This window comes from Castor canadensis, chromosome 15, assembly GCF_047511655.1.
Source record: "Castor canadensis chromosome 15, mCasCan1.hap1v2, whole genome shotgun sequence".
NCBI classification, from domain to species: Eukaryota; Metazoa; Chordata; class Mammalia; order Rodentia; family Castoridae; genus Castor; species Castor canadensis.
Genome location: NC_133400.1, coordinates 49390128 through 49403242, shown reverse-complemented (window position 1 = coordinate 49403242; position 13115 = coordinate 49390128). Strand labels below are relative to the sequence as shown.

The window sequence follows — 13115 nt, the reverse complement described above, 5'->3', positions numbered from 1 at the left end:
ATAGCTAGGATTGCAGGTTGTGAGTCACTAGTGCCCAGCCCACGTTCTTAGCAAACACTATGTGGTACTGGGGGCTCCAGCTTCCGGGAATGGAATTAAGTGATGAAATGTAGGTGTGGTGATGCACTCTGGGAATCCCAGGGGATCTGAGGCAGGAGGATCATGAATTCCAGGCAGTCTGGTTTACAAAATAACACCCTGTCTCAGCAAAATACAAAACAAACAACAACAAAAATCTCAAAATGTAGGTAATTAATATACCTAGCAAATGCTGAACATATTTTGTACAGTCAGTCTCTCTCTCCCTCTGTCTACACACACACAAACACACTGTAACAGCACTCCAGATGGAGTCCAGGAGGGGTCTCTGCTCCATTTGTTGTTGTTGTTGTTATGCTGGGAGCCAAACCCAGCACATGCTGGGTAAGTGCGCTACCATACATGCAGCCTAGCACTGGATCCTTGACCAGTATCCTCTCTGACCTTCAGTTTCCTTCCTGAAATTCCCAATGCTGGAATTCAGCTTGTTGGGTCTGGATACCTAAGGCAAGTAGCCCATCCCCCATGGAGAGCACCATGAGCCCTGCACCCTGAGAAGGAGTTATAAATCTGCATTTCTGCACCCTGAGGAGGAGATACAGGGTCTCACAAATCTGCCAGGAGGAGATACAGGGTCTCACAAATCTGCCATGGGGCTGATAAACAAAATGCTGTCAAGATTGTTTCCCCACCTCAATAAGGGGCAAACAGACCAGCTCATCTAAGAGGGCCAACATGCAAATACATGGCCAGTAGAAAAAACCCACCTAACTAAATACCCTAACCCAAAGTTAAAGCGTCCTTAAAAAGTCCCAGCCTTCACCTAAGCAGGGAGTTACCAGCTTCCAGGCTCCGCTGCAGTGCTCTAGCTGTAGCCTTTCCTTTCTGTCTAATAAATCCTACTTCATATACTGGCTTTGGCTCATCATTCAGCTGTCTCATGAGCCAGTTCTCTGGCCTGTGAAGGAAAGGACCCTTGACACCAGCCTGCAACACTTCTGACACCAGCACATAATAAGCTCACTGAAGGAGCAGGCAGTAAAGAAAATGAGAATGGAGCAAGCTCACAGTCATGGACCATGTGAGGAGCTTCAATGACCAGGCTGCTTCTATGCTAAAAGACTCCAGACCCATCTGGGAGAGAAACTGTCACAAGGGAGGACTATAAAGAGTACAAGTGGCCCAGCCTGTTGCTGGTCTGGGGGACATATGCAGTAAGGCAGTTATGGGTTCACAACAAAATGGCTCCCCAAGGTTTTGCTGTGAAATGCCATAGCCCCACTCTTGGAGTGCCTCCCGAAACCCCATGACTTCCACATAGCCTTGCTTCTCCTGAGACTACCTCTAACTAGCAACCAGCTCGGAAGTGGCCTCTACCTTCCTGATACTTGTAAATTTCTAAAACCTCCTAATTTCTTGATGCCAAACATCTACACACACAGGCTGAGAACTCTGCCCCCACCAAGTGGCTAGATTCCCCCATGACATAAGGCTGTTCCTCTCCAATGTCTCCTTCCTCACCCTTCCCGACTGTGATCTAGTGACATGGAGACACACTTTGCTTGTGCGCTCCACCCTGACTGTGATCTAGTGACATGCAGACACACTTTGCTTGTGCGCTCCACCCTGACCCCTCAAACAAGGCACCTACTCACAGGTCCCCTCCTATTTCCCTTCCTACATGCTGGAGCAGCTCCTTGGTACCACTGTGATAGACCTGTTGCCTGCAGCCAAGCCCCCTCAGAAACTCTTTCTCTCTATATGCCTCCCAGAGTGCAATGGCTATGGCTCTTTTAGAAAGAGCCTTAAAGAATAAAGAGAAGACTTACTTCACCATTTATAACACACCCAGCCTCCTCCACCTACTACTTCCTTCAGAAGGACCCAGGCCTCAGAAGACTTCTCCCCTCATCAAGCTGTATTCTCTCTCACTGTATAAAGACAATAAATAAATCTGCATTTGCTCATCCGAATCTGCATTTACTCATCCTGATAGCCTGGCTGAGTAAGTAAGCATTAACACCCTAATGCTCAAGAACAGTTCTCAAATACTAAAGTTTGGGGTCTGTTTTGTCATCTTAACTGCAGCACCCAACATATGGTTTCAAGGAAAGAGACATCACCTCTCTCTAATGAGGTACTTCTTCTTTTTTCTTTTTGGTGGCACTGGGGTTTGATCTGAGGGCCTCATGCTTGCTAGGTAGGCACTCAACCACTTGAGCCATTCCACCAGCCCACATTAGAGGTACTTCTATTTGGGGAGCTTCTGAGCAGTCAGTTTTGTTAGCTTAGGTGTAGGTCTGAAAGTTTTGGGTTTTTCTGTTTTTTTTTTTTTTTGCTTTTTGGAGACAAAAGGAAAAAAAGAAGAAGAAAGAAAAAAGATAAGCATAGAGGTCTATGCTTATCTCTATGGCAGCTGGAAAACAAAATCAAGCAAAGCTTTGCTGCTGCTGGCTTCCCACAGCCTTTTTCACATATCACAACTTTGGCTGGATATGGGGTGCCATGTGATAGTGTAGCAGGGAGGAGGTAGCCTGCTGCCCATGCCTCCCAGAAGCCTGTGAATAGCGGGCACAAATGAAAATCAGTTCTGCTATCCCTTTAACTGCTTATCAAGCTACAGTTCATTAAGCTTCTACTATGCAAATGATCTGAGTAGATACTTCTCAAAAGAAATACAAATGGACATCAAGTATAGCAAAATGCTCAAACAAAAAAATTATAAAATCCAGAATTACTGGACCATGACAGTACTCCCAACACAGAAGTGGAGATAGGAAGATCGCAGTTCAGGGCCAGCCTGGGAAAAAGTTAGTAAGACCCCTTCTCAAAAACAAGCCAGATGAGGGAGAATGATGGTAGGAATGAACCTGATCAAGGTACCTTGTGAGTATATATGGAAGTGTCACAATGAAACCCTCTGTTCAACTATTATATGCTAATAAATTTTTTAAATGTGAAAACAAACAAAAAAACAACCCAGGCATGGTGGTATATGTCTGTAACCCCAATTAAGCAAGAGGCATCCATCCATCCATGCAGGACAGCCCAGGGCAAAAAGCTTGAGCCCTTATCTGAAAAATAACTGAAGCAAAAAAGGGCTGGGGGCATGGCTTAAGCTGTAGAGTGCCTGCCTAGCAAGCATGAGACCTTCACTTCAAACTCCAGTACTGCAAAAAAAAAAAAAAAAAAAAAAAAAGACCAATGGTGGGAATGTAAATCAGAACAGTCATTATGGAGAACAGAATAGAGATTCCTCAAAAAAACTAAAAGTAGAACTGCTTTCCACTCCTGGGCATGTATCCAAAGGGAACAAAATCAGCATACCAAAGACATACCTACATGCCCATGTTTAGTGTAGCATTTTCATAATAGCTAAGATACGGGAATCAGCCTAGGTGCCCATGAAGAAAATGTGGTATATGTAGACAATGGAATATTGTTCAGCCATAAAGAAGAACAAAATACTGACAGCAAAATGGATGGAACTGGAGGGTTAAGTAAAATAAGCCAGACACAGAAAGACAAGTACGGCATATTGTTTCTCATATATAGAAGGTTAAAAAAAAAAGTCAACCTAAAATTAGAATAGTGATGACTAGGGATGGGAGGTGGAGTGTAGAAGAAGGGTGGTTGGATATGATCAATGCATGCTACATGCCTGGATAGAAATATCACACTGAATCTCATTAGGTGTACAGATAATATATTAATGAAAAAGAACTGTCACTGGGTTCCAGCCTTGCTATTCTCTCAAGGATCTTCAGCCAAGCTGAGTGAAAGAGCCTGCTTCATGGCCTTTGCACACTCTTTCCCCCTGCTGAGGGGTTCTTCCTTCACACTTCTGCTCAGGTGCCCCTTACTACCTACTTTCTGGCATGGATATTACATACAGAGGCCCTACCTGGATGTCCCTGCATGCCTCTCCTTGTCGTGTTTTATTTTCTTCATGACATCTATCACAAATGGCATTATACTGCTGCCATTCATTATCTGATTCCCCTTCCAGCTTTCTGAAAGTGGGGTTTTCTTCTATCTACCATAGTTTCCCCAAGAATTACTGAGTACTGCCTAGGTGACCCACCTGAATTTCTACCCTACTCTCACTTGCTTATCTTTGAGGACAGGATGCCTGTAAACCAGAAGATCCTCTTCAGGTGGGCTGGCTGGAACTGAATGATCTAAGATGGCTGCCAAAGTAACCACAAGACAACCTCTAACTTCATTACAATCCCATGTGCATGCTAAATGACACACCTCCAGCACTATGACAGTTGACAATTGTCATGATAATGACAGGAAAGAATCATAAAAAGAGAAAAACAGATGGTGCCTGAATTCCCAGAAATTCTCTGCCCATTGCCATGAATTTTCTTCCTCTTCCCATGCATTTCAAACTAGTTCTGTTACCTCTGAAACCCCAATGGATTGGGAGGCTGATTTGAGTCATCTCCAACTTCTATTCTTGGCCAAGAATGTTAGTCTCCTTCACTGCTCAGTTGTTATCGGTTCCACAATTCTGAAAGGGAAAAAGCACCCAGTTTGGAGGCAAAACCCAGTTACACAGTGCCAGGCACTGGTGGCTCACACCTATAACGCTACATACTCAGGAGGCAGAGATCAGGAGGATCTTAGTTTGAAGCTAGCCCAGGCAAATAGTTTGCAAGACCCTATCTAGGAAAAAAAAAAAAAATCACCAAGAAGAGCTACCATTAAGCGTGGCTCAAGGTATAGGCCCTAAGTTCAAAACCCCAGTACCACAAAAAAAAAAAAAAAAAAAAAGAGGAAAGAAAGAAAAAGAAAATCAAACAAAACTCCTGGTAACACAGGATGGAATGCTCATTGGCAAAACACCTTCCTTCCCATAGCCTCCAACGCTGCCATCTAGCTCTGCATGTAATTACCTCCTCATTTCACAGTGATATCGGTTCTGCCTTCCTCTTTATTTTGTTTTGGTTTTGGCAGTACTGGGGTTACTAGTGCCTAGCACCACACGATTAGTAGATGCTTTGTACACATTTGCTCAGTGACCAAGTGGTCTCACAGAACCACAAAATGACAGCATCATCCCTGTCACCTGAGAGAAAACAAAAGCATAGGTTATGTAGGCCTAAGATCACCTGGCTAGGTCTTTTTTCTTTCTCTTTTTGGTGCCATAGGGGTTTGAACTCAGAGCCTCATGCTTGTTAGGTAGGTGCTCTAGAACTCAAGCTGCTCTGCTAGCCCTTATTTGTGATGGGTTTTTTTTCAAGATAAGGTCTCTGGAACTATTTGCCTGGGGCTGCCTTCAAACCATGATCTTCCTGACTTCTGCCTCCTGAGTGGCTTGAATTACAGGCCTGAGCCATCTGTGCCCAGCAAGAGGTAGTTTTGGCAGCATAGAGGTTTGAACTCAAGGCCTTATGCTTGCTTGGCAGGCACTCTTACTGTTTGAGCCACTTCACCAGCCCCCTGGCTAGGTCTTGATAATGCAGGATTTAACCCAGGTGTTCTGATTCTGAAACCCAGACTCTTAACCCCAGATCTAAGCTAAATGCAGGGCATATTCTCAGTTATAGAGGATTAATGGTGAGAGGGACCTTTGTGTGGGGAGATATTAGATCAAGGGAGGAAACTGGAGTGGATGTGAGGCTTAACCATATGCTGTGTGCCAGCAGTCTCTGGACCCTGCATTTTATCTGCTAAAGCAGTTGTGTTCCACAGGGCATAACTATCAGCAGGATTCCCAAACGCTCAACAGCTGGTTCCTGGGCCAGTCACAGGCTGGGAGCTCCAGACTGAAGAAAATCAGCACAGGTTGGACTGTTTCCCAAAGCACCTGAGCCCGACTTCCTTGTGCTGATCCTTGGTTCCTCCATGCCTCTTCTCCAGGACATTGTTCCTGGCTGGTGGTGCTACTGAGAAGGGAGCATATATCTAGTGAATGCTGAGTCCAGATAAGTCAAAGAGGTTGGCTCTTGCTGGTGTCTGTAGGCTCCAGGTAAGATCTTCAGGTGACCCTTGCCTGTGTCTGGCTGTTACCTAGGGAGCAATCACTGTTCACTCCTTTCCTCCATTCATCTTCTGTCAAGTCACAGAATCTGGCATTGGACTAGTAAGTAGTAGTCAAAAGTGATTGTTCCAGTCAGGCACCTAGTGAGATCAAGAAGGATCACAGTTTGAAGTCAGCCAAGGCAAATAGTTCTCAAGACCCTATTTAAAAAAAAAAAAAAATCGCAAAAAAGGGCTGGTGGAGTGGCTCAAGGTGTAGGCCCAGTTCAAACCCCAGTACCGCCAAAAAAAAAAAAAAAAGTGATCTTTCAACAATTGGGAGGAAATGGAGGTGCCCCACCCACAGAATGTCCACAGCAGGTAGCTGATAGATGGGTGCCTCGATACAACCACATTTTCCCTCTCTTACATTGCCACTTTGGGGAAATTGGTTTCCTTACAGGTGCCCCTGAAACGGGATCTGAAGAAAATGTGAGAGCAAAGCACATTTTACTCTCTAGGCAGAATTCTCTCTCCCTTCTTTTCCCTGGAACTATCAATCTCCATTGCCAGGGCAGATGAAGGAGTGTGGGAATGAGAACTGCTTAGACACTGGGGACACACTTTCTCCCAAACTCTGGGTCCTGAACAATTAAGAATGACTCGGGAAAGACTCATCTGAGAATTGAGGCTATGTTCAGCATAGGGTGGTAGCAAGTAGCCCTGTGGGGTGCTCTGGAGGCCCTAAATCCTACTTGCTCCCTACTGTTCCACACCTGAGGTCAACATCGGATCCTCCTCTCTCTGCAGTGGGAACATCAGTAACTTTCACTTAACCCACTCGGGGCGGGGATTCATAGTTGTCCCTCTGCGCACTCACCAGGACGCTCAGAAGGGCCACAGGATGCACAGCCTTTCTTAAACCGTGAAACTACAAATCAGCTCCAATAATAGAAGGCGCAGGCTGATACCTTGGAGTGCCCAGTGGACCAAGTGGAAAGCAAATCTGCCTTTCTCCGGCCCTCCACACCTAGGGCTTTGATGTGGGATTTTGACTAGAAAGGGGTTGGGCCTGACCGGCATAGACTGGATGGGGGTGATCACAGTGGGGTTCATAAATCCGGCGACAAGCAGACCGAACTCCTCACGCCCCCTCCCAATACTGGCATTTGGCCAACGCTGCCAGATCTGCCCTTCCTGACGTCTACACACCCTCAGGGAGAACCCGAACGAGAAGAGCCCCAGGCTGGCCTTCCCCAAGCTGCGCCCGCGCACCGCGGTTCGCACCGGGCAAACCTTCCTGTGCCCAAGTCCCCGGTCACTGCCGCGTCGCCCCTGCCCCTCGCAAGCAGCGGCGCGCGCACCACAAGCCAGCCCGGGGGAGGCCCACAAAGCCCCGGCCCAGGCGCCCAGGCCTGGGCGCGCGCGGAGCTGAGCGGGGCGGGGCGCGCGGGCCGCGCCGGGCCGGGGGTGTCGGATGTCACCCCCCGCGCACACCTCGGCCGGGGGGCGGGGAAGCGAACCATTGAGATGCGGAGACCTCCTCGGTCCTAGAGCGGAGCAGGAAGTGTCCCAGGGGAGGGAGCCGGAGGGCTCCGGCCTTTCCTTTCGGCGGCGGCCCGGCCTGCGCGGCCCGCCAACCGGGACGCACTGTGGCGGTGAGTGTGGCCCGGTTCAGCGGCCCGCGCGCCCGGGTCTGTCTCCCGCCTCCGTCCGCGCCGCATCTCCGCGCAGAGCCGGGTGTCCGCGACAGTGCGGGCGGGGATGAAGCCGTGTGGTTGTCTTTCAGGCGTCTCCATTTGCTCCCAAGCCGAGTCGGGGCTTTCTGGATAATCTGGGACGCGGTTTGGACCAGCCAGGGACCGAGTCTGGCCCATGCAGAGGACCTGCCTTGGCAAGGACACCTAGGAGACAGGGCTGGAAGGATGAGGAGCTGTTGTCCTGGAGTTGTAAGCTGCGAGGTGAGAAGTCTGGAACTGATTATCCTGTAAGAGAGAGAAACCCCCCTTTTTCCTGGCCTAACATGCCCTTCTTTTTTCTTTCTGCTGATCGTGCTCCTTCGCTCCTTCTGTAACTGCTTTAAGCAAGCCCCGCCCCTGTGAGAACCCTCCCCTGATAACTAGCGTTAGTTCATTCATCAGGCTTCCCTCCTGAGCCTCCTACGCGCCAGGTGCCAGGGTGACAAAGAGGAAATGGGCTCTCTGGGCAGAGATGTCCCAGAGGGCAACCCCCCAGTAGGAACTGGGTGCTAAAGGTGGGGCGCAGGGCACCCCAGCATGGAGGCAGACCTGAGTAATCAAGGACCCAGCAGGTGGGACATAGGTGACCTAGGGGGCAGGTGAGGAGAGAAGTGGGGCTCAGAGTAGGTTCCTGATGCAGGAGCAATGGTGGAATGGAATCCATTGGTGGGAGATCAGTCATGGTCCCAGCTAGCTCTACCCTCGGAGTCTCTTATACATGTCAGTACATGTCTTTACTTTGTAAAGCCAAGAAGTCCAGCTGATGCAGCTCAATTACTTAGTGGTTTTTTTGGGCACCATTTGTCTTTCTGTAAAATGGAAATGAGGGTAAATGAGGGAGGTAAAGGATGGTGAATATGGTTGAGGTACTTTCTGTACACGTATGAATATGGAACACTGAAACCTGTCAAAGTCATTTTAAGAAGGGGAGAGAGGAAAGAGGGAGAATAATGGAGGAGTTAAACTAAACCAGAGTATAATATAGGTAGATGTGGAAATGTCACAATGAATCCCTTTGTATAACTATCATATACTAATAAAAACTTAAGGAAAAAAAAAGTAAAAGTGAGGCCTGTGCCATCCTGTGACCCTCCAGATGTTAAGATGCTCCATGGTGGGAGTGTGAAGGGAAAGTGGCCATGATGCCTGTGAATCCCAAAGACTTGAGGGGTGTAGGGGAGTGTCTCCAGTTGCCCTTTCACTTTCCCTGTGTCCTAAGCTGTAGATCAGGTATAGTAGCCACTGGTCTCTGCTGTGTGTGTCCTGTGTGTGTTGGCTGGATTGTCTGCATAACTGCATAGAAGGTGTAGGAACATCCATGCATATGTCTCAAGGGCTAGAATTATGCTATGAGTGTTCTCCTTTTCTGTCCTTCCCATGGAAAGGCTATGAAGTAGATGTGTACCATTGCCTTGAACATAGTTTGAAGAGAATAAGGATCAAGAAGAGGATGGAGACAAGTTTGAAGGTCAAGTCATCTTCAAATATATGATAAAGATTATTGTTCAGAAGTTTCACTTAGCTGGGCAGAAGGTTTGTCTGAAAGTGCTGGTTTTTTTTTTTTTTTTTGGAAGTGCTGCGGGTGGAATCCAGGGTCTTGCATGTGCTGGGCAGGTGCTCTACTGCTGAGCCATGGCCCTAGTGCTGATGTTTTTAAATAGTTTTATTTCTCTCTGGTAAACTGTGTAGCTGTCTGTTGTGACATTCTCCATCTCTGGGAGTCTTCTCACCTGTGCTTCACCCCCAGCCTCCTAGTGCAGATTCTACTTCTTGTCTGTGCAGTATGTAGCACTGGTGGTCAGCCCTCCAAAAGAAACAGTTCTCTTGGAGAAAATCCAAGACAACGGATTTTCCACTCCTGGATGTGTTTTGATAGGTCTTCCCATGGATGTCTGTCTTTTTTTTTTTCCAGCTTGTTCTGTAGAGGTCTCAAGAACAAGGAGGTAACATCAGCTCCAAAGCATCAAGATAGTGGCCTGCTTGGGATATCCATCTATCTTGTGTCCTCTCCAGGAGGATCTGAACACAACAGGTACCTGAGATCCTTGATTACATCCCTTATCTGCATGTTGCCCCGATGTGCTCCTAGGTGCCAAAAACACCAGTGTCCTGTTAAAATGCTGCCCCTTTTCTCCCAGATTTCCTGCCTTGTTCACCATCTCCTGGTAGGGAAATCCACACATAATGGTACTGATGGGAGGAGGGTATCTTTCTTCTGTTCCCACATGTAAGGACAAGTCACATCGACACTCCTTACATTTCCCAGGGCTTCTCCGAAGGGCTGGTCTCTGTGGGCTCTGCCTCCACCCCTCAGAAACAACCGCAGGAGATCAGAATATTGAAGCCAGCCATTTCTGTTTGGAAATAGGGTCGTCTTCTGCCGCTGACCCCCCATCAAATCCCATCATGCCCACAGCCCTGTGCCCGAGAGTCTTGGCTCCGAAGGAAAGCGAGGAGCCCAGGAAAATGCGGAGCCCTCCTGGAGAGAACCCTAGCCCCCCGGGGGAGCTTCCCAACCCCGAGTCCTCCCGACGCCTCTTCCGCCGTTTCCGCTACCAGGAGGCTGCAGGCCCCAGGGAGGCTCTACACCGCCTCTGGGACCTGTGCCGGGGCTGGCTGCGGCTTGAGAGGCACACCAAGGAGCAGATCCTGGAGCTGCTGGTGCTGGAGCAGTTCCTGGCCATCCTGCCGTGGGAAATCCAGAGCTGGGTGCGTGCCCAGGAGCCTGAGAGCGGCGAGCAGGCTGTGGCCGCGGTGGAGGCACTGGAACGGGAGCCAGGGAGACCCTGGCAGTGGGTGAGCAGGGAGCAGGCTGGGGGAGGGAGAACTCCACTGGACAGCCCTGTACTCTGGTGCTGTGGTGGGGTCAGGCATCCCCTGGACAGGGATGAGTAATTCTGCCTAGAGTCATGTTAGCCCCAGATAGACTTTGGTTTGGTTTCCTAGAAAAGCAAGTTTCATTCCCTAAAGGGTCGAATTTGGGCACAATTGTGCCGTCCCTCTGACAGCCTTGTCCAAGGCCCAAGTTAAATGTTTAGTGGTCAGTTGTGGAGTCAACAGTCAGCAGCCTGGGGCAGGGAAAAGGTCTACTCAGGTCCTTGCAGAGCCCACTGTCTGGACCCTGACCAGGGTCCTCTCCACCTAGCCTTGAACACCCCTCTCTCTGGGATTGCAGCTCAAGCACTGTGAAGACCCTGTGGTGATTGAGGATGGAGATGGTCCTCCAGACCAAGAGCAGGAGCGGCTGCCAGTGGAACCGCAGAGTGACCTTGCAAAGAGCCAAGACACACAGCCCACAGCCTTGACACAGGGCCTGGGGCTTTTAAGCAGACCACCAGGCCAGCTCAGCGAGGACCAGGGTATGTGGCCCATAAAATATGAGGGATGACTTGGGGCATGGTCTGTGGTGTTTGTTAAGGCTATGGCTCTTTATGTTAGCCATTTTCTCCTGTCCCCTAAGGAACTGTGAACAACTGATGGTTGTCCTCTTCATGGCGCTGGGTCCTCCCAGAGGGAGCTCTTCTATAGATGGATGTCTGTGATGTTGTGCACCTCATCTCTTGCATGGTGTGTCTCTGTGGGCTGTTGGTGGAGACAACTGGAGGCTATCACTATACAACCAGAGCTTCTGGCCTGACTGAGCATTGCCATGTCTTCTGACCCCTCGGAACCACATTTCCTTGGCCAGGCAACTCCTGTTCTCAGGGTTATGATGATACTGCAAAGAAATCTTAAACTTCACTTGAGAGTACAGTGGGGCCTGGACACCCTGAAACAGAGCTTGAGTATCTGAACAAAGTGCACTATGGCTATGGGCAGGTAGATTTGTCCCCAGATAAGCTTGATTCTGAATCTTGTGGGGATGACTCAGGGTATGCTACTAAACTCGCCATTACCTCAGTTTCTTCCTATCCAGTGCAGATAGTGGTCATCCTTTTTGGCTTTTTTGAGGACTGAATGAGGAACAACTTGTCAGATGTTGATCATGAGGCCTGAGTTGTCCATACCTTTCAAACAGGAATTGGTTGTTCTTGTGGTGTCTGGGGGGATTGGTTCCAGAAGCCCACCATTCCAAAACCCAGGTTACACTTATGTTCCTTATGTTCCTTATGACATACTGTTTGCATATAACTTCTGCATATCTTCCCAATCATTTCTAGGTTATTTATAATGCTTAGTATAATGTAAATGCGATATAAATAGTTGTTATACTATATCAGTTAGAGAGTAATGACAAAAATCTGTACATGTCCAGTGCAGATGCAGTTTTGTTTGGGGGGAGTTGTTTGTTTTTTCCAAATTCAGCTATAGTTTGTTGAACTGAGTAAAGATCATGGAAAGTTGTGACATCTTTAGTTTGAGGGTGACTATGGTATGTGCATTTGTCTGGCTAGATTTGCTACATTGCCCCATAGTTACATATAATGTAAAGAGTCCGGAAGACCAGGAGTGCATTCTTAGGATTTGCAATAATAAGCTTTTCAGTGGGCCAGAGGGGTGGCTTAGTGGCAGAGCACTGGGCTAGCATGGAAGAGACCCTGGGTTCCATCTCCAGCACTGGGGGAAAAGTTTTTTAGTTTTTTGTTTGTTTAGCTTTTTAGGTTTTGTTGTTATTTTTTGAGACAGGGACTTGCAGTGTAGCCCAGGCTGGACTTAAACTTATGATCCTTCTGCATCAGCCTCAAATGCTGGGATTACAGGCCTATGTAGCCATGCTTGGCAATAATAAATTTTTCAGTTTAAAAAAAAGTATTAAATTTCCCTGTATGTGAAACTGTACTGACTTCTGTGCAAATCATATAATTCTTCAGATAATCTCTCCTTGGTTAAAAGTCTAGATAGTTGTGTTAGTGTGCTGGGGCCACCATACCAATTATCACGGACTGGATGTTTTACCCAACAGAAGTTTATTTTCTCAGTTATGGGGCCAAAAGTCTGACATGAAGGAAAAGTCAACCTTGAATAATTCTTCTCCCTTTTTTTGGCGAAACTGGGGTTTGAACTCAGGACCTATACCTTGAGTCACTTCACCAGCCCCTTTTTGTGATGGGTTGGAGCGCTTGTGGTACAGCATAATGACCACAGGTAGAAATAAGATGTTCTATGTCTTAAAATTGTCGAGTGAATAGATTTGAAATGGTTTCATCTCTCACACACACACACACAAAAGATAAATATGTGAGGTTATAAATATATTAGCTGATTTAATCATTTCATAATGCATACTTATCACTTTGTGCACAACTTTTGTACACAAATATGTTCTTGTTTTCTAGCCGGCACCAGGGGCTCATGCCTGTAATCTTAGCTACTCTGGAGGCAGAGATCAAGAGGATCATGGTTTGAAGCCAACCCTGGGCAAATAGT

General features: G+C 47.7%; 1 protein-coding gene across 6 annotated transcripts in view; it reads left to right on the top strand.

Annotated features, from left to right (window-relative positions):
- Positions 1-7830: 7830 nt before the first annotated feature.
- The window catches only part of Znf496 (zinc finger protein 496), a 40534-nt gene continuing 35249 nt past the window's right edge, over positions 7831-13115 (top strand). The window contains exons 1-5 of one of the 6 annotated variants that reach the window (XM_074056116.1): positions 7831-7970; positions 9661-9780; positions 9887-9913; positions 10117-10544; positions 10924-11107. In XM_074056116.1, the coding sequence (XP_073912217.1) occupies positions 10155-10544; positions 10924-11107 (574 nt within the window). In that variant the 5' untranslated portion in view covers positions 7831-7970; positions 9661-9780; positions 9887-9913; positions 10117-10154. Of the gene's footprint in view, positions 7971-9133; positions 9282-9660; positions 9781-9886; positions 9914-10014; positions 10545-10923; positions 11108-13115 lie in introns of all 6 variants that reach the window. The other 5 variants (XM_074056115.1, XM_074056118.1, XM_074056120.1 and 2 more) reach the window with 5 other exon arrangements.